At 45.2% G+C, this 24,459-nt stretch overlaps 1 protein-coding gene across 3 annotated transcripts in view; it reads left to right on the top strand.

Annotated features, from left to right (window-relative positions):
- KLHL29 (kelch like family member 29) overlaps positions 1 to 24,459 on the top strand; it is a 581,254-nt gene that overhangs the window by 545,285 nt on the left and 11,510 nt on the right. For 2 of the 3 annotated variants that reach the window (XM_075923421.2, XM_075923423.2), the window contains 2 exons: positions 4,700 to 4,893; positions 18,374 to 18,518. In XM_075923421.2, the coding sequence (XP_075779536.2) occupies positions 4,700 to 4,893; positions 18,374 to 18,518 (339 nt within the window). The remainder of the gene's footprint in view (positions 1 to 4,699; positions 4,894 to 18,373; positions 18,519 to 24,459) is intronic. The other variant, XM_089777034.1, reaches the window with a different exon arrangement.

Raw genomic sequence — 24,459 nt, 5'->3', positions numbered from 1 at the left:
TGAGGGAGTATTCCCAGAGATGTCTGGGTCATAATGGGCCACTTTACTTTGAATGGTCCCTTAGGACTTGTGCTAATTCCTTATGCTAAATAATCTGTAACATTCTTGAGTATCTGAGGAAGGTTTTCAAGACCTGAAGATTTCTCTGTTCATTGAAAGCTTTTCAAAAATATACCTGACCTCTTGTCTCTTTAATATTATGGGTCAACACTGCTAAAACAATACTGCATAGAACAATGGCTGTGTCATGTGAGAAGATGAGATGTGGGATATGTTATCCATATGTGGGATAGGTTGGCTTAAGAATACGAAAACTAGTAGTCACTTGACAAAGACTAGCAGCAGGGCTTAGATAAAGAAGGAAATGAAGAGGGAGCAATCACTGTGCATATCTCTCTTTCATTGATAAAGGGAGCTGACCTTAAGAGCTTCAGGGTTTTGGTTCTCTTTGGAGCAGTGTTCCTGAGAGTTGTCAATGTCCTTATAACTGAGCCCTCCCAGAGCTGAGCTTGTTTAGTATTTGTGTTGCACTGCTGTGAGGTTGTTGCCCCAACTCTGAGCCTTGAGTGGAGGAGACCAGAGCTTCTGGCCCAGCAGGATGGGGTGGTGGGATGCCCTAGAGGGCAGGTAGGTGAGTTCAGGGCATGACCAGCACATTAGGTCACAGTCTCAAGGGGATTGAACCCACTACAGGTTGTTGTCAACTTGGAAGATACAGGAATGTTTACAGATGATGCACAAGACCTGTTGACACTGATTATCAGGACAAGATGAAGGCAAAGAAGAAAAAGAGGATTAATTAGTTGTTTTCATTATAAAAACAGGGATGGCAGCAGATCAGTTACCAATACGAGAACTACTGGGGGAGAATCGGTAATTAAATGTATCCCGCCCACAGTGTATCAAACTATTTTTGTTACTATTTTTGTCCATCTCTATTTTGGGATAAAATTAATCTTGCCATGAATAGGACTGCAGAAAGGGATCTGGGATCACAAGCTAAATATGAGTCAGTGGGGTAACTGTTGCAAAAAAAGCAAACATCTTTCTGGAATGGCTGAATGGATGGATTAGCAAGAGAGTGGTAAGCAAAACACAAGAAGTAATTCTTCCATTCTACTCCACATCATGTCCAGTTCTGGGTGCCACATTTCATGTGGTCTCATTGGAGGGAGTCCAGAGAAGAGCAACAGAAAAAAGTAAAGGTCAAGACAACATGACCTCTGAGAGAAGATTGAAAATAATTAGGTTTACTGAGCAAGAACATGTACAAGTACATAAAAGATTGTTACACGGAGAATTTTCTTAACCTTGTCAGTCCCCGTAATACATGAGGTTCGAGGGGATGCCGGAAAGGATGAGACCACAACTGGAGGTTTCAAAAAGCACAAACTGATTTTATTTTGATGACGCCAGACAATCATCAGAACAAAAATTAAACAGATTGCCAGACAACACAAAACAATTCCCTGAGGCTTTTCTAAATCACAATAATTCCCAATAACTGCCCAGGGGTTAGGAACAGTTGAATTAACACTGGTATTGTCCATGGGGCTGATTATTTACACAACTTTATACCAGGAAACAGTAAAAACCCTAAACCACAACTATTTATAAACTAACTTAGTAACTTTTTAACCACTGCCACTTGACAAGCAATAAGGACAACTAAGAAATCAATTAGGATAGGGATGATGGCGGGGGGGGGGGGGGTTATACCAGTTCTGGAGACAGCAGGAACACAAGTACCGGTCGCATGCTCTCAAACTGTCTCCACTCGGGTCGACCAACTCGGAGTACACTCAGTAAGACTCAAGAGCGGGGGGTGCAAGGTGTCTGGGTGATCAGGCCAGGCGTTCACTCGATGCGAATCCCCAGTGAGAGAGGGGCTGCCTGCCTGTTTTATTGCCTGTGAACTTATCACCCCATAGGTTGGTTTTTGCTGCAGTGGGTGGAGTAGCAGGCCTGAGCACAAGTCAGCCCATTGGCTGATCTTTCACTGCAATGGGTGGAGCGAGCAGGGGAAGATTATTAATTTACATGCCCCTATATGGAAAACACTCCACCTCACAGACAGAGCCCCCTATGCCAGCCTTAGAGGTATTACAGGCTATGGCTCCCTGCGACGGGCAGCCATTGTTGTAGTGCTGACTCGGACAAACCTCTGAAGATAGGACAAGAAGCAGTGAGCGTAAACTGCAGCAAAGGCAGTTTAGGTTGGATGTTAGGAAGAACTTCCTGTCAGGATGGTTAAGCACTGGAATAAATTGCCAACACAGGTTATGGAATCTCTGTCATTGGAGGTTTTTTACAGCAGGTAAAAGAAACACCTGTCATGCATGGTCTAGAGCAGGAGTGGGGAACCTACAACCTATGGGCTGCTTCCAGCCCCAAGCTTAATTTGATCTGGCCTGCGACAAGTCTCTGCACCATGGACCAAAAGTCCAAAGCTTCAACACACACACCCCTGTCACGGAGCTTTAGTGTGATGCATGAGGAATTAAGCATGTGTCAGATAGTAGGGGGCTGGGTTTTTTTGTTTGTTTTTTGCTTCCCAATTTGGGAATACTAGGAGCAGGTGAGTAGTGAGGTGGGTTTTTTTCTTTTTTGCTTTTCACTTGGGAGCAGGTGAGTAGTGAGGTTTTTTTATTTTGTTTTTGTTTGTTTGTTTTTTATTTTTAGCTTGCTTGCTTCCTTGACTAATGTTAGCTTGACTAATTTTTCTCTGGGTCAGTGACTGCGGACCAAAAAAGGTTCCCTACTCTGGTCTAGGCAATACTTTGTCCTGCCGTGAATACAGAACACTCAACTAAATGACCTCTCAAGATCCCTTCTAGCCTTATGATTACATCAAATATGAGTTCAATGTGTAATTATAAGTTTTTAAGTGAGGCTTTTAGTAGGAAAATGCAGAGTTGGTACCTTATTTTTGTCATGAAATGTTTAACATTAAATATAATACCGGACTGTGCCCCCACTATATGTTTCTGCCTCCATATTATTTGATATTTTTTCTCTTTCTTCTCCTAATGATTTGGGGAGGGGGGGTTCTGTTACTTTAAATTCTTTTAAAAAAGAGTTTAGAGGTAGTGAAAACCTTTGGAAAGAGCACTTCCCAGTACTCATTATTATATGGAAATTCCCTCATTTTAGTTGAATAAAATGTACCTCCATTTTGGTTTTTCATTTGTATTAATTAATTGCGATCACTTATTTTTTATTGGAATGTTACGAATGCAAAAAATCAGTTCCTGTCAGTACCTTATTTTATTCTCCTTGTAATCTTGCCTGTTATCCACAGTGTGGTTCCACATTTGGACAGTATGGATATTTCTATGTCTGGGAGCAGGCCTCCCATCTTGGATCCACAGATTTGTGTGGATTGGTTTTGCATTAGCATGTTAAAAATAGAAGTAGACTGTGCTCTGATGTTCCAGCTCAGGCTGGAACTAGGGATTTCAAACCCACCTTGTCACTGCAACCTGAGAGTTCAGGCTGCTGCACCAGTTGCAGTGTCCGCACGATTTCCAGATTTCCACCCAGTTGGGTTTAGCACACTAACGCAAGCCAATACAAGTCTGCGGGCTTAGGCTGGGAAGCTCATTCCCTGAAGTTGTGTAAACATCCCCTGGCAGACTGAAACATGGGTCACAAAGAAGGAATATCACTAGGAACGAAGATGTCAGTTTCAGAAAGAGCTTCAGAAGACTAGGAATTTAAGAGTAGTTGTCTATTGAACATACCCAAAGCTCTATGGGTGTCATTAAATGTTCCGAGTTACTACCATTTAGGCAACTACCATTTGACTAAATGTGCCGTTACATGGAAATATTGCACCATGTTGTTTTCTACTGTCTGCAAAGCTCATTTTACCAGAGCTATTTGGATCACTGCCACATTATTTTAAAAAATAGATGTCTGATCTTGTGACTTTGTCTAAAATGAATCTTAATCCGTTGTTTATTAACTGCATATCCTTATGGTCAATGGCTTAATTAAATCAGATACTGATGACCTTAAAACTAATTTAGTGCTCTATTGCATATTCTTTTCAGTTGTGCTACATGTTAAAAATGGATACAATGAGGAAATCTTATTCCAGAAGCAAAATCCCCATTAACATTTGCAATATCCTGCAATGAAGTGTAGTAGCAGCTTGCTACATACAGTGACAATTAAATGTAGGCAATTTACACATGCACAAAATGTGCATTAATAGCTAGTTAACTAGAGTAAAAAGAGCTATCATGTTGCATTATGTTTGATGATGAGATGAGCTTCACAAGCTAAACAATTTAAGTATATTAACAATTCCTGGCCTATGGTTGCTATTGGATATCATCACACTGATTAGCAAGAATAATCTTACTGTATTTCAATTAATAGAAATTAATTAGTGGAAGTCATCTTGACAAAGGTGTCCTGAATTTCTTTAGCCCAAGCTATAATTAGGCTGGAGAGGCTTATGAAGTAAATAGATCTGATTTTCTCTGTGCCTTTATCGTTATCTTCTTTAAAGGATAGAAAGAATCATTAATTGCATAATCTACCAAACTAGTTAGATTGCTTTGGTGTTAGAAGATATGTTTGCAGGTCTCTTTTATCTGTCTGTCTAGCTGCCTGTCTCTCAATCTGTCAGGCATTTACAGCACATCCATCACTGTATTATCTGGACTTACTACTATTGGTTTTGCTTTAGGTATGACACAATCACCAATCAGTGGGAGACAATAGCTCCTCTGCCAAAAGCTGTGCATTCTGCGGCTGCCACTGTGTGCGGTGGCAAGATTTACGTGTTTGGTGGGGTTAATGAAGCTGGTCGAGCAGCTGGAGTCCTGCAGTCATATGTCCCTCAGACTAATGCATGGAGTTTTATAGAGTCTCCAATGATCGGTAAGTGATCAGCACTTCACAATTTAAAAAAGAAATAAATGTGATGATGTAAGTGCCTGTGCCAAAACTAAGTAAATCAAAGGGGCTGAATGTAAATATGCCTTCAGTAAAAGGCTGGTGAAAGGTGTTTCTAATGGGAATGTTGGGTGGAATTGACAGCAGTATGTAATACAGGCAGTCCCCGACTTACACGGGTCCGACTTACGTCGGATCCGCAGTTACGAACGGGGCTGCCCTGGAGTACACAGACTGCGGGACCTCGCGGTCCTGCCGCCCGAGTACTCTGGGGCTTTCTCTGCGTCTCCCTGGTCTGCGGCTTTGCAAAGCCGCGGGGGGGGGGCTCGGGCAGCGAGGCAGCCCAGGCGCACCTGGACTGCTCCACTGCCAGCTTCCCCGAGGCTTTGCAAAGCCGCGGGGGGGGGGGGGGGCTCGGGCAGCAGGGCACCCCAGGCGCGCCTGGGCTGCTCCGCTGCCGGCTTCCCCGAGGCTTTGCAAAGCCGCGGGGGAAGCCGGCAGCGGGACAGCCCAGACGCCCCGCGGGTGTCCCGCAGCCGGCGTCCTCAGAGGCTTTGCTCCCCGTCTCCCTGGTCTGCAGGTCTCCAGTAGACCAGGGAGACGGGGAGCAAAGCCGCGGAGGACCCAGGCGGCGGGACCGCGTTGCGTCTCGGTCCGCCGCCCGTGTCTTCCTGGTCTGCTGGGGTGGGGGGGGGCGCAGCTAGTACGCCCCGCCCTCCCCCCCAGCAGACTAGGATTTTCTCCGGACGCCTGTGGCAGAGCAGCTGGGGTGCTGCTGGTTGGTCCCGCAGCGCCGCTCTGGACGCTACTGGACCAACCCAGCAGCACCCCAGCTGCTCTGGTCCTGATTCAGCCGCTGCTGGTCAGTTTCAGCAGCGGCTGAATCAGGACGCCTGGGGCAGAGCAGATGGGGTGCTGCTGGAGCGGCACTACTGGAGCAACCCAACAGCACCCCATCTGCTCTGCCCCAGGGGTCCTGATTTAGCCGCTGCTGAAACTGACCAGCGCTGACTACAGGAAGCCCGAGGCAGAGTTGCTCTGCCCCGGGCTTCCTGGAATCAGCTGCTGATCAGTTTCAGCAGCAGCTGACTTGGGGACGCTTGGGGTTCTTAAGTTGATTCTGTATGTAAGTCAGAACTGGCGGTCAGTTTCAGCAGCGGCTGAATCTGGACGCCAGTTCCGACTTACATACAGATTCAACTTAAGAACAAACCTACAGTCCCTATCTTGTACGTAACCCGGGGACTGCCTGTATATTATTCAGGAGATGCATTGGTCTGGATCCTGCACCCAAAGCAAAGGACATCATTAACACCTCTGCTTATTTAGCTAGAAGAGGTGGGTTCAAGGTAGCACAGAAAGGAAAGCAACACGTGTATGGATACCCTCTATGTTATCCAGTGCATTAAAAGTTTGTTTGACGTCAACATCATACCTAAAACAATGCCTTAAGCAATGCCAGTCATTTAATGAGTTGTTATTGCTGTTGTTGAAATTCCTCTCATCCTATAGGAAGTGAAGGTCCTTTTTGCAGGAACTCATAGATGTTGTTCAGTGGAATTCCCCCTGCAGCATAGGAAATCTACAAGGCAGGTGGTCTATGACGATCCAGCACTGGTTTTATTAGTTATGTTTCAGAGCCCAGGAGAGTGTCACATGCTTTATGGAACAAGTAGAAAGACAAGAAAAGTAAAATTTCCAAATTTCCTAACGGCTAGATCCTTTAAATTTGTGCATAGTCACTGGAGCAGGGACTTAGGTGCCAAGCAATTTGGGTGTCAGGACTTTGACAGCTTTGTGCATACCCCCCGGCAGAAATTAAGGCTCCTGGGGATATTCCCAATGGAAAGATAGGTGCCTGCAGTGTCAGATGGCAGCCAAGGAGGGGTTTTGAAGATCTAAAAGTTACACCTAGGCACCTAAAATGGCATTTAAGCACTTAAATCCCTTTATACAGCTAGCCCTAAGTGACTTAGAAGCCTACTGGTTTGTGTGTGCTGCAGCTGGAAGGTATAATTTCCAGCTCAGACATATATCATTGACCATGCTAACATGCCAAAAATGGAGTGTAGTTGTGGGAGGGGATGGGCTAGTCACCCTGGGTATAATCCCATCTGAGAGCCAATCTATGTATTAGAATAGCTAATCCTGCCCCTGTGACTACACTTCTCTTTATTTGCACCCTCGCTCCATCAGAGCTAGCACAGGTATATCTGTGAAGGCTGGAAAATTGCACCTCCCGCTCCAATGTAGACAGACCCTACGATCCACTCTCAAAAGTGCCATAGGCACATAGGTGTGTAAATAACACTGACTTTCAGAGGGGGTTAGGTGCCTAAGGCTCAGATCCTCCAACATACTCAGGCATCTAGCTCCCATTGAAATCAATACCTTAGACACCTAACTCTCAGGCCCCAAAACACCTTTGGGGAGCCAGGCCTAAATTGCTTCTGACCAGGCCCACTGATGGGGGGGCAAAGCAGGCACTTGCCATGGGTCCCAGCCATTAAAAAAAGGCCCCAGAGCTCGCTGCCACTGTAGCAGCAGTGGCCACTAGAGCCCCAGGCCCCTTTGAACTGCAGTCGGGAGCACCAGAACACAGCTCTGAGTGTCTTTGAGGGCTGGGGGGGGGCCGGCTAAGGGCCGACTGCACTCCGCCCTGCCCCTTCTGCCCTCATCCCCACCACTTCCAGGGGCGCAGAGCAATCTCCCACCACCGCCTTGCCCTTGGGCCCACGGTGGTTGTTGGCCCTGCTGCTGCTAACCGTGGGACTCCTTTGAAAATCCAAACCAAGGGGCCTTGCGTAAAGAGTTGAAGCTCAGTGCTTGGACAGGATACAACTGTAGGATGCGGCATTACAAAGACATGGTTATTCGGGTTCGGCCTGAGTACGTATGGCTGTCTAAAATAACCTACTTTTCCCCTTTCTCTATAGCAATGTATTCTTCTTATTCACATTAAGAATCATAATTTATTCCATTCCTTCTTCAAGTATCATGGAAGAAGCAAGTTTAGAGCAGGCCTGCCAATTGTGGGGACAAGGGGGAAGTTGCCCCAGGACCTGACAATTCGAAAGGGTCCTGGGCTCCTGGCTGCTGCCGCTACCTCAAGAGCAGCCGCAGCCGGAGCCCGGGCCCTTTACATTGCTGCTGGAGCACCACACCACACACTCCGGGTGGCTCTGAAGACTGCCTGGGGGGTGGAGTGGCTGGCACAGTGCACTCTGGGGCTGCTCCAGCCCCACCCCTTCCACCTCAGACCCTGTCCCATCTGGGAGTGCAGAGCTGCTCCCCTCCCACCTTAGCCAGAGGCCAGAGGCCCCTTGGTCTTAGGGAGTCAGTTTTCACCTATAAAATCTGTGTTTATTGCTTCCCTTGTGGTTCCAGCATCGCTCTTTTCCTTTTCCCTGCCTGCTCTTTGTGTCCAGTCTAACGTGACATAACTTGCATATGATGTAGCATGAAGCGCCCAGCAGGTGGGCATCAACCGCCAGCAATCATGTTTATGTATTACAGCAATGCGAACAAACCCATTTCCTGGCTTTTTGCATCCCACCGACACAACGGCTGCTGTTCGTATAACCGGCTGAGTGACATTATGAGGTTTCTCTGTGCTCAGAGCATACTGCCAAAAATGAATGTATTATGCAGAAAAGTATTCTTTTTCCTTACTGAAATAGTACAAGTGCCACAGGAGCTGAGAATTCATTCCCTGGACTCATTATATTGTCTAGCAGGTGTCAAGGCCATGCGTGCTTGGAAAAATCATCCAAAAATATCCCAAGATGGGTACATCATACATTTTCAAATAAATTGTTTTATTTCCTAACCAAAAAAAAAAAAAAATCAAAAGCCTCGATGGGGTGGTGGATGCTATTTGTGCTTCTTTTGAAGAAAATACAAGTAGTGGGTTTCACAATACTCTGAAAGTGCAACATGCTCTGATTTTTATTGAGAAATAAATACTACCTATTTGTTTGCAAATTTATACAGTCATTTAACACGGTCACTGAAAAAAAAACTCTCTAGGGTCTGGGAGGGAGATGGGGTGCAGGAGTGAATTTTGACCTGGGGAAGGGGTGTAGCCTGGGGGTGCAGAGTCTGGGAGGGAATTGTGACCTGGGGCAGTGTGCAAAGGATTTGGGTGGGCAAGGAGTTGGGAAGTGGGAGGGGCTAGGGTGCAAGAGGCAGGAGCTGAGGTACCGGAGACAGGCTCTGGCTGAGAGTCACTTATCTTAGGTGGCTCCTGCCCAGCAGCCCAATAGGATCCCTGAGGCAGGCTCCCTCCTGCAGCACCCCCAGCCACACGGGTTCCCTCCATGTGCCGCTCAGGACTGTGCGTCCCTGGGTGGGGTGAGAGACGTTACACATGCTCCCCTACCCCCAGGCCAATCGTTACAGTTGGGAGCGAAGCCTGAGGGTGGGGGAGAGCATGAACTTTTTTGCCCCTGCCCCTGCCAGGGACACATTGTGTGTAGAGGGAAGTCCCTTGCCTCTTCACTCCCTGCCAAGGCGGGCTGCGGGCCAGATCAAATGGCGTGGCAGGCTGAATCTGGCCTGCTGGCCATATCGTGCCCACCCCTGATCTATAATTTCAATTTGTGACTGACTGTCTCTCAAGAGGATCTCTGGTAGACAGGGCAATACTGTGCACCCTTTAGCCTCAGAAAGGGCAGACAGACTGGAGGCTTTAGCTTATAGGCCAAAGCTGTGCTTGGCATCCTTTTCTCCCATGGTGGGTATCACTGCTTTCTGGAATATGCTGAGACAGAGCATGGTAAATAGCCATTTAGATACTAAGGAAAGATCTGAGGCCAGGTCTCTGAGGCCTTTATCTCTGCTTCATAGGAATGTCTGAGAGAATCAGCCGGCTAATTATCCGCCCAGCCTGAGTGTTCAGTGAACTGACTGAACACTCAAGCTGTAATGAACACTTTGAAGGCAATATTAACCATGTTTGCACATTTCCACTTCATAATTCCAGGGCTGATTTTGACTTGTCTCATGTAAAGGAGTCACAAATTCCTGTGATCTTCTTTCAGAAATTCAGAATCAGAAAAAGTAGAGAGGAGAAGATCAGACGCCATAGTCCATCCTTCTGGATGTTCCAGACAGCATATAGTCTAGTGCTTCATCCAGCTTAGTTTTAAATGTGGAAAGCAATCGGTCTTGCACCACTTCCCTGAGAAACCATGCTAAAAATAGATCTCCGAATTGTTTCCCAGGGTTAAACCTACATTTAGGTTTAACATTTAGGAGTCCCTCTAGGGTTGGTTCTGGGTCCAGTTTTGTTCAGTGTCTTTATTAGTGACCTGGATGAGGGGATGGATTATACCTTCAGCAAGCACGTGGATCATACTAAGTGAGGGGGAGAGGTAGATTCATTGGAGGGTAGCAATAGGGTCAAGAGTAACCTAGTCAATTGGAGAATTGAGTCAAAAGAAATCTGATAAGGTTTACGAGTCCTGCAGTTGGGATGGGAGAATCCCAAGCACTGCTACAGGCTGGGGACTGACTGGCTAAGCAGCAGTTCCGCAGAAAAGGACCTGGGGATTACAGTGGATAAGAAGCTGGATATGACTCAACAGTGTGCCCTTGTAGCCAAGAAGGCTAATGGCATATTGGGGAGCATTAGTAGAAACATTGCCAGCAGATCTAGGGAAGTAATTATTCCCCTTTATTTGGCACTGGTGAGGCCACATCTGGAGTATTGCATCCAATTCTGGGCCCCTCATGACAGAAAGCATTGGAGAGAGTTCAATGGAGGGCAATAAAAAGTATTAGGGGGCTGGAGCACATGACTTGCGAGGAGAGGCTGAGGGATTTGGGTTTAATTTTCTAACCAAATCCTTTCTCTTCTCTTCTAACTACAGAAGAGAAGAGTGAGGGGGGATTTGATAGCAGCCTTCAACTACCTGAAGGGGGGTTCCGAATAGGATGGAGAGAGGCTGTTCTCAGTGGTGACAGATGACATAATGAGGAGCAACAGTCTCAAGTTATAGTGGGGGAGGTCTAGGTTGCATATGAGGAAAAACTATTTCACTAGGAGGGTGATGAAGCACTAGAATGGGTTACCTAAGGAGGTGGTGAAATTGCAATCCATAGAGGTTTTTAAGTCCCAGCTTGACAAAGTCCTGGCTTGGATGATTTACTTGGGGTTGATCCTGCTTTGTGCAAGGGTCTGGACTCAATGACCTCCTGAAATTTCTTCGAACCCTAGGATTCTAGGATTTTCTTTTTCTTCATTTCACCTAGCTATAATCCACGTGTACCACTCTAAATAATTCCTCTCCCTCCTTGATGTTTATACTTTCAAGATTTATTAGGGTCTCTGTTTACCAAAGCTGATAATATTCCAGCTCTTCTAGTTTTCTTCACTGGTCAGTCCTTCCAGCCTCATGGTTGGTTTTGTTGCTGTCTTCTTTATCTCCATCCAGTCCATGAGTATTTTCTTGGTTAGTGTGGTGCCCAGAACTGAACAAACTATTGCCATTGAAGGCAAGAGACTTTGGGGCCTTTTGATAAGGATTCATTTAAGTGCTTCTGGCTCTTGTCCCTCTGAAATTACAGATCATCATGACTTAGTATATAGTAAGCTGAAGTCATGTATTACAGAGAGCAAATATCAGTGAGCTATTTGGTTTAGATGACCATGGAGTGTGTATTTCTTACCTCTGGGTGTAGGCTCAGAGTCACTTATTTTAGGAGGCTCCTGCCCAGTAGCCCAATAGGGTCCCTGAGGCAGGCTCCCTCCTGAAGCACCCCCAGCCACATGGGTTCCCTCCATGTGCTGCTCACCCCTCCTCTTTAGATTTTCTACACTGTCACCACTAGTACATTCTCCACTGACCTGAAGTGGGGTGTGTGCTTGGTCAGCACCTGATATTAGGGATGTTACATTTAGTTTAATCAACTAATCAACTAGTGGCTCTGCCTTTTAAATGTATTAAGAGCCAGCAGGCTCCCAGCTCGCACCCAGTCCCCACGACCCTCCTGCCTCCCCTGCCCCCCAGCGAGACGTTGCTGGGGAGAACCAGCTTTTAAGCCAGCTTCCCTCAGCACCAGCTCCTGATTGCCCCTTTGCTGCCTATATCAGAAGCAGCAGGCGGGGGGAGGTGGGAGAGCAACTAGTCGAGGGACTAGTCGACTATCTAAAAAGCTTTTGCTTATCAGATAGTTGACTAGTGGACTAGTCGCTTACATCCCTGCCTGGTAGGATACTCATTTTCATTTTCTCCTTCCCTCCTGATCCCACAGGGACATTAGCTTCAAGGAGCTGCAGCAGCTCCTTGCCAAATGTCTGAGATCTGAGAACTGGCTGCTAATTACAATACTTGCAGTTCAGACTCACAGGCTATGTTAGGAATCAGACTGCTGAGGGATGTCATCTTATCCCATTCCTGTATGCTGATTTGCTACCCAGGTTGTGAGTTTTTCTGCCTTACAGGGAGAGGTGGCGACCCACAGTTTTAAAAGCAGATTTGGTTTCCATTAACTAGTTTTTCAGTCTATGTGATATATTCGCCTCATGAGGAATTCAGTGGACTATTCAGTGGTAATAATAGCTGGAGTCAGGCATGCTAGTGGCATGCCAACATTTTTTTGAAAATAATATTTTGACTGGTGTGATTTAAATAGATGCTTCCACTACAGTTCATTTCCACCCTTCATTTTAATACCATGTGAGGGCTGTAACCACTGTTGGATTGGGATGCAATGTAAGAGCTCCAGCAGTTGCTCAGAGTGCAGAAGGGCATTTTAGAATTCGGTCTTATGGAATGAATAGTTTATGAATGGGTACTGTAGCCATAAGCCACAAAAGAGGGAATGGATTGTTACTTGGAGATATTTGTCTCAGGTAGGCTATTTTTTCAACCACCCAAGAAGTGCCCCAGCCTAGTGAGTCCCTATAAGTACAAACCACATCCTGGAATGGCTTATCGATTATACTTCCTTCCTGCCCCCTCCCCTTTATTTTTTTTAAGAGCAACAATCGCAGTGAATGGAGGTAGGCAGTGAGTTTTTCCACTTTGAAAAATAGTTCTTAGCACAATGATAGGGGGAAATGATAAAGTAGGGGATTTTCCTCTACCATTTTAATTTGTTTCTTACCTTTTTATGCTTGCATTTAAATCTCAAATAACGCTCTGTTGCAAGAACTATACATGGAGTACTGCCAAGTTTCCAGTTTATATTTTTTGACAGGAAGTGGATTGAAGGGTCTAGATGTCCTCACACTGCTGCTGAAAGGGTTTTTGGTGGGAAGGACAACTCTTCTCTCTTTCAGCCCCTTCTAGGGTGACCATATATCCCAAAGGCTGGGGCTGGAATTCGTGCTTGTCCAAGTCCTGCCTCCCCTTCTCCTGCCCTGCCAGCAGAGCCCTCCCTATCTCCCTTGCGTGGGTCGGCGTTGCTGCTCCTCTCGGACATGTTTCCTTGGACTCCAGTTTTTTGATAAAAGCATGCATTTCTCCTGTTTGCTCATGCCAACTTGATCCGTGTAGCAAGAGCAAATGGGGAAAATGCCGACTTTTGCCAAGCACGTTAGGAAGGGTGGGACAGGGCTTAATAAACGGACTGTCATGGCCAAAACAGGATATTGTCACCATCATTTCTTCCTTTTTTTTTTTTTTTTTTTTTTGTCCCTGCTCATTTTCCCTTCCCCACTAGCCATTTAATAGAGAGTGCTTTGCTTTTGTTCCTCAGTAATGTGGTCCGAGCTGTCTGTTCATGGGAGCTCACAGACACGTCATCATCAAAGTTGTCCAGTAAAAACAGACTTTAGGGCAATTAGCAGTTGGTTTCATCATTAACCTGGTAGCAAGTGACTTTCAAAGGGGGGTGGGCATGGAGCATGTGGAGTGTCTGAATAAGAGTATCCAAGCTTGAAGAGGAAAACTGAGAAAGGAAGGGGAAGTGATGTGTGATGTGAGACCTAAGGATGGGTATTGGTCGTCCACCTGAAGGAAACTGGAAAACCACATTGGGTTCTCACACCATGACACCTAGGAGGGTATTTTGAGGGGGAAATTTTGATCTTAGAAATAAGTCAGTGGCAGCTGGGAGAGCTTACAGCAACCACAGTAAAACAAAATCCCTGTGGGGTATAATATACAGTCCTTACCAGAGACCCAAGAGCTTATTTGCTATGAAATTATCCCTCCTGAAGCCATAGCAGAAATTTAGCCCCCTCCAGTTTACTTTGTACTTAAAGTAGGGTTAACGTTGAAAACAATAAACAATTATGAATCGGTGAAATACTGAAAATAGTGATAGGAATCAAACTTGATTCACTCTAACAAAAGAACGAGAACCAATCTGCTTATTTAAAAAGAGAAAAATATCACTACTTAAGTAATCAAGAGTTTCCCTCTTTTTTGCTATTAAATAGAAATATGAAGCCAGCCATTCAGGCTCCTGAGAAGTTATTACTTCTGCCTTAGAGAAGCCCAAAATATTTTCCTGGGAGATTTGGGAGTTTGTAATTCTGAGATTCTGAGCTCTCTTTTTTGGGCTCTATATAGCCTCTTAGCAGAATGTTAGACAGAGAGACCTCTCTCTCATACTCTCTCTCATAACCCTTTCTGCTATGTTTTAATGGCTTAGTGGAGTTGAGATGATACTTATCCTGTCTTCTAAGTGAATTCATTTTTTCCCAGCTTTTCATTACATGATTTTTTTTAAAATCATAAAGATAGATGACAGTTTCCTAAAGGTACATTTGTGTTTTTCAGTGTGCTGATAGATACTTGGTTAGCAGCAGCCTCCTTGTCTTTTCCAGTAACTTGCTTTAGCTATTTTAATACTTTCTGCAGTTGGGATGCTTTACTAAACAGCACACACAGAGACAGGCATGCAATGACCCCTGGAGGCTGAAACCTAAAAAATCTGGGCATATACTGTAGCCCAACTTTCTGCAGGAATCTTTCCTGCTAAAATTTGGGCAGCAGCATGCATCACATCATCGCTACTTATTTCCAGTGTAGTCTTTGCAAGGAAACTAACTTGTGCACTGTTCATGACAAGGGCTTAAGCATGTGCTTAACTTTAATCATGCATGCAAATTATATTGAAATAAAAAAGGCCACAAAGTAAATCTACTGAAAAGTTAGGAAATTACGATTAAAGTTTGATAATGCTGTCACCTGTGCATATGCCTTATGATGTAGACTTTAAATATATCCTCACATATTGCATAAAGCATACACACAAGAGGGCTGACTTCAGGCTTGACTATCAACCTTAATTCTGTCATTTCCCAACTTTTAAGTGCTTCAACTTGGATAATGCTCTTTTAACTTAGTTTTGGCATTTTGTTTTGTATGTAAATATTCTGTGGGGGTTTTTTAATTAAAAGAAAAAAAATCCCTTGGAACCATAGTGACTTCCTGTGCAGAGCTGGGATCCCCAGATCCATAGTAGAGTCCTCTATCACCCCTGCTCCCTCGGTAGCTGTTGAAGCTTAAGGTGGTTGTTGTCTATCTGGACTTGCCACTGGAGAGGGATGGAGACACATATGTTGCTATTGGATTTCACAGCTGGCCCTAAAGAAATGTTAAGACTCAGGACTTTTTTGCAGGTTCTGTAGGATCATGTGATTGCAGATTCTTCAGCCCCACCCCCCAGCCTCTCCCTGTCGTCTTCAGATCCTCTCCTGCCTCTACTGACTCCTGTTCTATTGCTTCCACTGCTCTACTCATGCCCCATCCCCAGCGCCTGCCCATGTTCCCCCTCCCTTTGCTCCTGTCTTCACCTATCACTGACTCCTGCCCCATTTCTTCTTGTTTCCTACCTCCGCTCCTCCTGGCTCCTGCTTCTAGCACTGACCTGTCCTTCTCTCTTTCCACATTGCTGTCTCCTGATCTACAGCTTTTCACCCTGTCCCTGCTGCCTTTGGGTCATGCTGATTCCTCCTCTAATGAGTCAGGAAGCCTACAAAGGGACCATTGAGAGCAGAGGACAGACAGGCTCCCTCTGATACCCAGCACCACAACAATTCCTGGCAGTAGGGTTGCCAGGTGTCCGGTATTGACCTGGACAGTCCGGTATTTTCGCCTCCGGTCTGGTAAAAAAAATCAGAAAATTCCCTATCAGGAGACAAAAATACCAGACACCTGGTAATCCTAGCACACTCAGCAACTGGGCCCAGCCGCCTCCCCGATCCCCCCCCTTCTCCTCCCCACTTACCTGGTTCCGCAGGGAGCGCTCTTCCTAGACAGAGTAAGAAAACAAGATGGCCACCGGCAAAAAAAACACCCAAAGGCTTTACAGGGGCCATGCTGGTTTTGTTTTTTTGCTTAATAATTGGCAGGGTCCTTTTTTTTTTCCTCAACAACTTTGGTCTCCCCCCTTTTTTTCTCAACAGTGTTTTGTTGAGGTTTTTTTGGAGGAGGGGCGGTATATTTGGTTAAACCATCTGGCAACCCTACCTGGAAGCCAGGATAAGCAATTGCAGGTGAAGTCCTGCTCAGTCCCTGTGGCCTTGGCGTACTCTCGGTTATGTTTTGGGGGTGGCCTGTATGCACTTGGTCACACAAGGAGCCTAGGAACTGCAGCACGCTTAGTGAAGAACAGGGTGACCAGACAGCAAGTGTAAAAAGTCAGGACTGGGGGGTTAAGGGAGAATAGGCGCCTATATAAGACAATGCCCCAAATATTGGGGCGCTTCCTATAAAATCCTTGGGCAACGTGAATCTTCAGAGACTTTAGCTGCCAAATTCTAACACGCGTCTACTGTGCGTGTGTGAACTAAGATTTTTCAGAGGTTTATCAGGTGGACAAATGTGGGCACCTTTTCCCTGGAAGAGCAAAAGGGTTGTCCCTGACACAAAAACTGCTGCCCGGCCAAATTTCAAGTCCCTGCTCCAGTGCACAGAGGTGCTAGAACTCCTCGACTCAAGATCTGAGAAAAAAATTAATATGCGCAGAACAACACTCTTGTTCTTGGAAACTGATAGACTGTTTTAGCAGAAATGTTTACAAAAAATAGCTGGAGTCGAGCACTTGGCATGGGAAATATTACCCAGCATGAAGTTCCACAGTGTGTAAGTGTAACTGTCACCAGGTGGATTTGAACCTAGGACCTCTGAAGCTGAGTATAGGAACCTCTACCTTCTGGGCTAAAAGTCCCCTGGCTCCCTGCCCATCCTGGAGAGGTCTTTTGATCTTAGCTGTTGCTGTGGTCTAGGTGCCACTGCATTGGTCAGTGAACCACACTAGGTGTGTGGGTTACATAAGCATCTGCTATATTATAATAGGGATACATGGAACAAGCCAGCTAGATAAATTTCACATAGTATATACAGGTATATCCCAAAAGCGGGATTCTCTCATCTAGCAATATCCGTGGTCTGGCTGGACCATGGCTGTTCCTGGACCAGGGAATTCTGGCTGGGAGTCCCAGTGGCAAGAGGGCTAGCAGCTCGCAGCCTGCTGGGGCTGGGGCTGGGTGCATCAGCCCAGGTAGCAGGCCAGGAATGCAGCAGCCCCAGAAGCAGAGCCAGGGCCAAGGATGCAGCAACCACAGTAGCCCCAGTAACAGAGCCAGGGCTGTGGCAGCTGCAGCAGCAGTTGGGCTGGGGACACAGCAGCCCTGATAGTGGGACCAGGGACACGGAAGTCCGGACTGCTGGGGCTACAGCAGCACACCGGCCCAGCGCGTGTGTGGGGCTGGGGCTGGCCACAGAGAGGGGAGGCAAATTCCTTCATTGAGGAACTGTCAGGCCTGGAGAGTGCCGGATCAGAGCGGTCCAGCCTGTATCAAATAATCATCTGGCTACTGTACTAGAAACCTGAAAACTGTAATAGAAACCAGGTTAGGACATTTAGGGCCTAATATGTCAGAAATCCTGAGTACTCGCAACTCCCATTGAGGTCTGTGGCAGCTGCAGAGCATGTTTGCAGGAAATATTCAGGGAGAAATGTGAGGCCTCGGACAGTTTGCTTAGATATGTTGGGACCCACCCATAAGCAAAAAAGGAATTAAAAAGGTAACCTATTTTTCAATGGTTTTAAGAAGTGGGACTCTTTGCTCTCGGATTTGTCTGTACTGAACTACTGCTCAGAAATGGAAAATACGTGAGTTAAGATTTGTAGCAATTCAAAACTCTGCAACAACTTGACATATTAATTTCAGATACAAGAAGCGAGCTTTCAAAGTGACTCCATTAGGCTTTGGAGAGGATAATTGTAACTGTACCAGTTTAGAATGAGGGATGGGGGGGGGGGCGGGTAGCAGGGAATGAAGAACGTATGATGAACTTTACAAGTGCCTTTGAGACAGTTAGGAGAAAAGAGCAAAAACAAAACAAAAAACCCCACCCTCCTTGTTTTTCTTTTCCTTGCCTGGGGGGGTGGGAGGGGCGGGGAGAGAACTGTGACAACTATAAATAAAGGGAATGGATAAACAAAACCCGCTCCAAACCTGAGCCTAGAAACTGATCTCAGTGTTGCTTTCCATTGACAGATAACAAATACGCTCCCGCGGTCACTCTCAATGGGTTCATCTTTATTCTTGGAGGAGCTTATGCAAGAGCAACCACCATCTATGACCCAGAGAAAGGCAATATTAAAGCAGGTCCCAACATGAACCACTCCAGGCAGTTCTGCAGGTGAGAAAAACCATTAAGATTGAATTAACAGCACCACAGTATTTTCTTCTGGGGAAAAGAACCAAATACAGAAAAATAATAGAGTGGCAGGGGAAGGGAGGCGTATACAATATGTGTTTATTCATCTTCATTTTATATATATTTAGGGATGTAATATTTTCCTATAGGAGACTCTGTTGAGTGCCCTTGTGCAGCAGTCAGAACATTTGTCAAGCCAGATGAAGGCTCTGTGCCTCAGTTTACCTTTCTGTCCCCTGAGGCTGATAACATCCACTTCACATGGGGATGCTGTAAAATGTAAATCACGTTGGCTAAGTACTTAAACATCCTTGAAAGAAAAGGGCTCTTTCAAAAGTGCACACTCAGTATTGTTACTGTCTCTTTTTACTATACAACCTGCTTATTGCAGCTTCCTGCTCATTTTTATGAGCGTGGCCCAGCATGCACAGCTGACTGTAAATGTTAAAAACCGGATGACAAAAATAAAGCCTTGTCATGATTTTATCTACTAGCAGAGAACTACGGACATTTTTAAGACGTTGCATTAAACACGAGAGAGAGTGAAGTGCTGACATTCCTGTGGCTTTGCCCCAAACTTAAATGCTGATCTTGGCACGAGCCATACCCTTGCTCGTGGATAGTGCTCACTACAGTTCATGCACAGTAGCAGGGTCACTGGCACTTTGAAAGCACCTACAGTGCCAATTACAGGGGCTAGCACTGGAGCAGGTTTGCAGCTATCAGTACATTCACAGACCATCCATACAAAAGAGCTAAATTGGACTTGCCTATCAAATCCATAAAACACATTTGAATGGAAGTAAAAAACACCAAGTTTTTCAGTAGAACTGAGGAATCGCTCCCCCTTTAACCACGGGACAAGCTCCACACCACGTGTGGGGCAGCTCCAGAGAGTCTACAATGGGCAGAGGGGGAAAATCCTCCGGCGGGGGCATCTTTTGCTGACTGGCCTCTGGTTTTGAACTCTTCTTGGAGTCACTACCATCAGCACAGCAGCAATTTTTGGTGTGTGCATGTGTGTGTGTGCAGCACACATCCCTGCTGGACTCCTTGTGGCTGGGGAAGGCGTGGGATAGAGTATAGCAGGCCCAGGCACAGTGGGCTGGGCGTAGCATCCTCCCACACGCTCCCCACCAGTCAGTCACAGCAGGGCAATCACTTAATAGGAGACATAAACTGTCCACTCCTATAGTGGGAAGGGTTATTGACGGTCAGAAATGGAGCTGGAAAAGTTACTAAAGCAGTGGGTTGACAGTGTGGTGACTGCAATGTAGGATCACAGTCTGGAGAACTTGGAGTACATGGATGTATTGAGTAAAGAGGTTAAACCAGCATAATAATGTTGCTGTTGTGGTTATAAAGAAAACCATTCAGTGTTGTTCACTTTTGTCCTTTTTATACAGGTTGTACCTCTCTAGTCCAGCACACTCTATTCTGACAACATCCATGGTCCAGCATGATTTTAGTTAGCTGGATTATCCACTTAACATGGGTGTGCCCAAGTTTCCCGTGGTCCCATAAGGTTGGTTACAGCCACCAGTCTTAGTTCTCAGTGTTCTGTGCTGTTATTGAGCTCTGATTTACCCCTAATTGTCTTCTAAGAGCCCAATAAGCAGTGGAAGTGTTGGTAATGTTGCTAGACAATATTGACCTCCCACATACTCGTCTGGCACCAGTCAGGTCCCGAGGGTGCCGGACTAGAGAGGTTCAACCTGCAATATGTAAGAAAGCGTCTGTAAAAAAGTTTGGTTGTCTGTAATTTTTTTCTATTTTGTCCATAAAAATCATGTTCAGCAGTTAGCAACCCTGCACTGGAGATGCATTTCCCTATTTTGGGTCTGCTGGAACAGACCTTATTAATCATGTAGAGATTCTTATTTATATGACAATGGTACCTAGAGACACCAGTTGAGATTAGGGCTCCATTGTCCCCAGCACTGTAACATGCAGTGAGAGAGAGCCTATGTTTTGAACAGCCTACAGTTTAAATAACAGAGGGCAGAAGGGAAGACAGCACAAAGCGAAGAAGCAACTTGCCTGAGGTAGGTCACACAAAAAAGATCAGCAGTTAGACATAGAATTCACCTCTCCGGGTCACCAGGGCAGCTCCTTTGCCATGCATCACTGGTAACACTGCCTAAACATTTACATTTTTAAAAACTCCTCTTGGATTGTATCTTTGTTGACAAAATAAGGACAGAAAACACCTTCCAAAGAAGCCATTTCAAATGTCAGTGTCACATTTTTTTTACATTGGAAAGAGCACCCTCTTTTTGACTGCTGGGCTGAATTTGTCCTGCAGCATATAGATTAAAAAAAATCACACACCAACTTCCAGCCAATACCACTGTGTTCCTGCTGCTTCTGTGCTAATTACAGATTTCCTCCTTGTTAACAAGAGTGAAATTGAATTGAGGAGAACCCCACTGTGTTCAGACAGTAGTTAATGATATTTTTCTTTAAAGATTGTAAACCAGAAATAAAGGGTGTGATGCAGTTTACATGAGTTGCCTTGTTATCTAAGCTTTAAATAAAAAAAAATGAAGAGGTTATTTACCAACATTAAAATTAGTCACATGTTAGTGATCCTCCCTCAGTCAGGTTCACACAAAAACCTAGTTTGTTGGGAGTAGTTTGTGCACTTCATTTTCATATTTTAACCAGAACTTTTTAATAACTAAAAAGTGCATGGGGGGAACCTGTCCTATGTGTAGGGTGTGTGAAAAAGTGTAAAAGTCAATTTAAATCTCTCTTTTAATGAAAATTTACAATACATTTTTGAGGTCCCCAAATCATGAGCAAAGGAAGTGTCAATTTCAGAATGCCTTTGGGACAAAGATTAATCCCATTATAGACGGTGGGACTTTTGGTGTGACCCGAGTGGCTTTTGTGCATATTGAAAATCTCCTACTCTGTATGTTTAGGGTGAACTGAATCTTAAGTTTAGATTTTCCTGAACAGCATGAAAATGTGTGTTTAGCCACATGATCATTGTCACGTTGTTAGCCTATATTTGTACTACTGGATATTTGGATGCCCCCAACCACACACTCTGCTGCAGTCACAGATGACAGCAGCAGACAAGGGCTGGGAGCTATGATTATCGCTCTGTGTACTGTCCTGATGGCCACCTCCCTTCATGCTGCAAAAGAGTGGGAGAAAAAAGCTTCCCCCGTTCCCTATAGCTCAGAAGTCCTTCCTTTGCAGACAGAGATCCTCCCTTTCCAGTTCACCCTTCAGGGGTTTATTTTTCTCCAAGCAAAAAGAATACCGAATGTGCTTCTGTGTATGATTAAAAATTCCATATTCCTGCTTACTTAGAATTCAGGCTGCATGCAAATGGAGCTGCCTTACAGAGAATCTCCACAGGGTAAAAGCAGCAGCACCACAGTGGTGCCAGCAATGATTCCAGAGAAGCTAATTTTGTACCAGCAATTCCCAACAGGCACAGGAAAGCAGTTTCGTCCTCCTCCTCCTCTAACTGAGCCAGTAAGATTTGTTATAGGGCTCTGCCGAATGGGGATCCAGAATAAAACTTCAATGCAGACTGAACAGCACAACCACGGTGGCACTGGGGTGGAGGGTTTTTTTCACCTTTTAAATGAATTCTGGGTCCTTGGGCAATGAAGTGTAACTTCACTGCTTAACTAATGGGTCTGCTAACATGTGGCATTGGCTGCGAATCCCTAGCCTATTCATTTCCTGTTACAAAGTTGGGATAGAACTTCAGACACTGCAATGGATTAGAGCATAGATTGTTTGGAGACAAATTCCCCAGTGGATGGGGGTATAGCGTATGGTTTCTTAATAACTGCCTGCTTTTCAAGCCCACAACTTTAAAAGCTGGCTTTTCAGCTTGCAGTGTCACTTTTTCAACAGCTGGGAGAAACGTGGCAGAGAGGGAAAGCCAAGGTCTTCTAGCAGATCTGGAAGAGAATGTGTGGCCAGGACTTGGGGCAATGGATATCTGATTAAAATCACAGCAACAAACTAACAACAACAACATGTAATTTATATAGCAGTTGATGTCCTGAAGGAACTCACTGTGCAGTAAAGCATAACAGCTATACAAGTAATACACAGAGTCCCCTTTGGTTACTACTAAAATGCAACCACCTCTGGTGTGTAGCATGGCAGCTGTTCAACAGCCCACAACACCCTGCACAACAGTTTAGAAACACTGTCCAGCTGACAACGCTGGGGAAATATAGTTAGGTAGAACATAATTAGAATGTGGCCAGGGCACCAGCACTAATAATGCTACTACAGTGCCACTACCAGCACAATTTTCATGACTACTCATGGACTGGACCTTGATTTTCTATCTAATTTGAAAGATAACATTTATAGCAGCCCAGGGACACCTAGCATCACCTACGGAAAATTTGGGTATTGAATCTCGAGTCTTCTAAAACAGCATCCTAGCTTCAAACATGTGCAGAGGTTAGCACAGTTACCATGGTCAGAGAGAGTCTTGTAGAGATTAGCGTCCATTAAACTCTAGCCTCCAAATGGGTGTTCCGTGGTATCCCAGCCGAATATTAACCTGGTGTGTGTGTTTGCCTTTTAGTTAGATTTTCCTAAAACCTAGGGGCTCGTCTACACTGGCCCCTTTTCTGGAAGGATTTAAAAAGGATTTAAAAAAATCCGCGGGGGATTTAAATATCCCCCGCAGCATTTAAATAAAAATGTCCGCCACTTTTTTCCGGCTTTTGAAGTAGGAATAAGACCCTCCGGAAAAGGGCACTTTTTCCGGAGGATCGGGGCCAGTGTAGACGCTCTTTTCCGGCTTTTTTAAAAGCCGGAAAAAAGCGGCGGACATTTTTATTTAAATGCCGCGGGGGATATTTAAATCCCCCGCGGATTTCCCTACGACGACTGGTGAAATTTACATGCCCCTTCCGGAAAAGGGGCCAGTGTAGACGTAGCCTAGTTGTTTGTGGATTAATTTCTCACTTGTAAATACTTGAAAGAGGAAGGCTTTTTTTTAAAGTAATTCTATGTATATTTACCTGAGTCTTTAATTGTCTACTTGGGGCTGTTTCAATTCAATCAATGTGTGCAGATCTGTGCTCATTCTCAGTAGATCCATGTTCTAAAAACTGTTTTGACATGTTCCGTTAACCAGAATATGATGTAGAAGGACAAGCCAATTTAAAATGTCTTTTTATAACCTCAAAAAGAGCTAGAAAGATACCCTCCACACACAAAAAAAGTTTGTGAATTTCTAGACAAGAATGAATGTTTATGACCAGTTTGTATCGGGAGTTTTAAAAGTCTCAGGAATTATAGTAACCTTTAACTGTATCATCTTGTCCTGCTGTCTTGTGTAACCCTCACAAGCTAAGAAAGGTTGGGCCAGGTGAGTTCTTGAATGGGAGATCTCATCAGCATCCTTGTCCACAGCAGCTAGGTCTGCTAACTAGCTGTATTCCCTTAGCTTGTGAATCACTCTGGGAGGTAGGTGGTAGATCGGTGTCTGGAAGCGCGTACGCACGCGCACACACACACAGATGATTCAGGAGGTGGCATTCTTTCCCCTGAGCTCCTACTGAGAGAGTGCTTCATCATGAAGCAGCTGGGCTGCTGGAGTTGCTCTCTTTTGGCCCCTAACCATCTTTGAGAGAATGTGGATGTTAACCCCAATGTCATACACAAATTTCAATTTAGGTCATTGATATTCTGCTGAACTAGGGCCTTGGTTATGGAAAGCACCCACCGTGTGCTCACCTGCATTTCTGAATAAGGAATGACTTAAGCCTACCTTTAAGTATCTTCTTACATCCGAGCCTAAATGCTACCTCTCTGAAGATGCACTTGGATAAGATAGAAAATACAGGAAGTATATAATGTTTAGGACAGGAAATGACTAACTGGCTGTAACACAAGTACGTGATCTCAAAGAAATTAGCACCATTCT

Source organism: Pelodiscus sinensis, chromosome 3 (genome assembly GCF_052426305.1).
Source record: "Pelodiscus sinensis isolate ZL-2025 chromosome 3, ASM5242630v1, whole genome shotgun sequence".
NCBI lineage: Eukaryota > Metazoa > Chordata > Testudines > Trionychidae > Pelodiscus > Pelodiscus sinensis.
The sequence above is the reverse complement of the archived record's forward strand: the minus strand, read 5'-3'. Positions and strand labels throughout refer to the sequence as shown.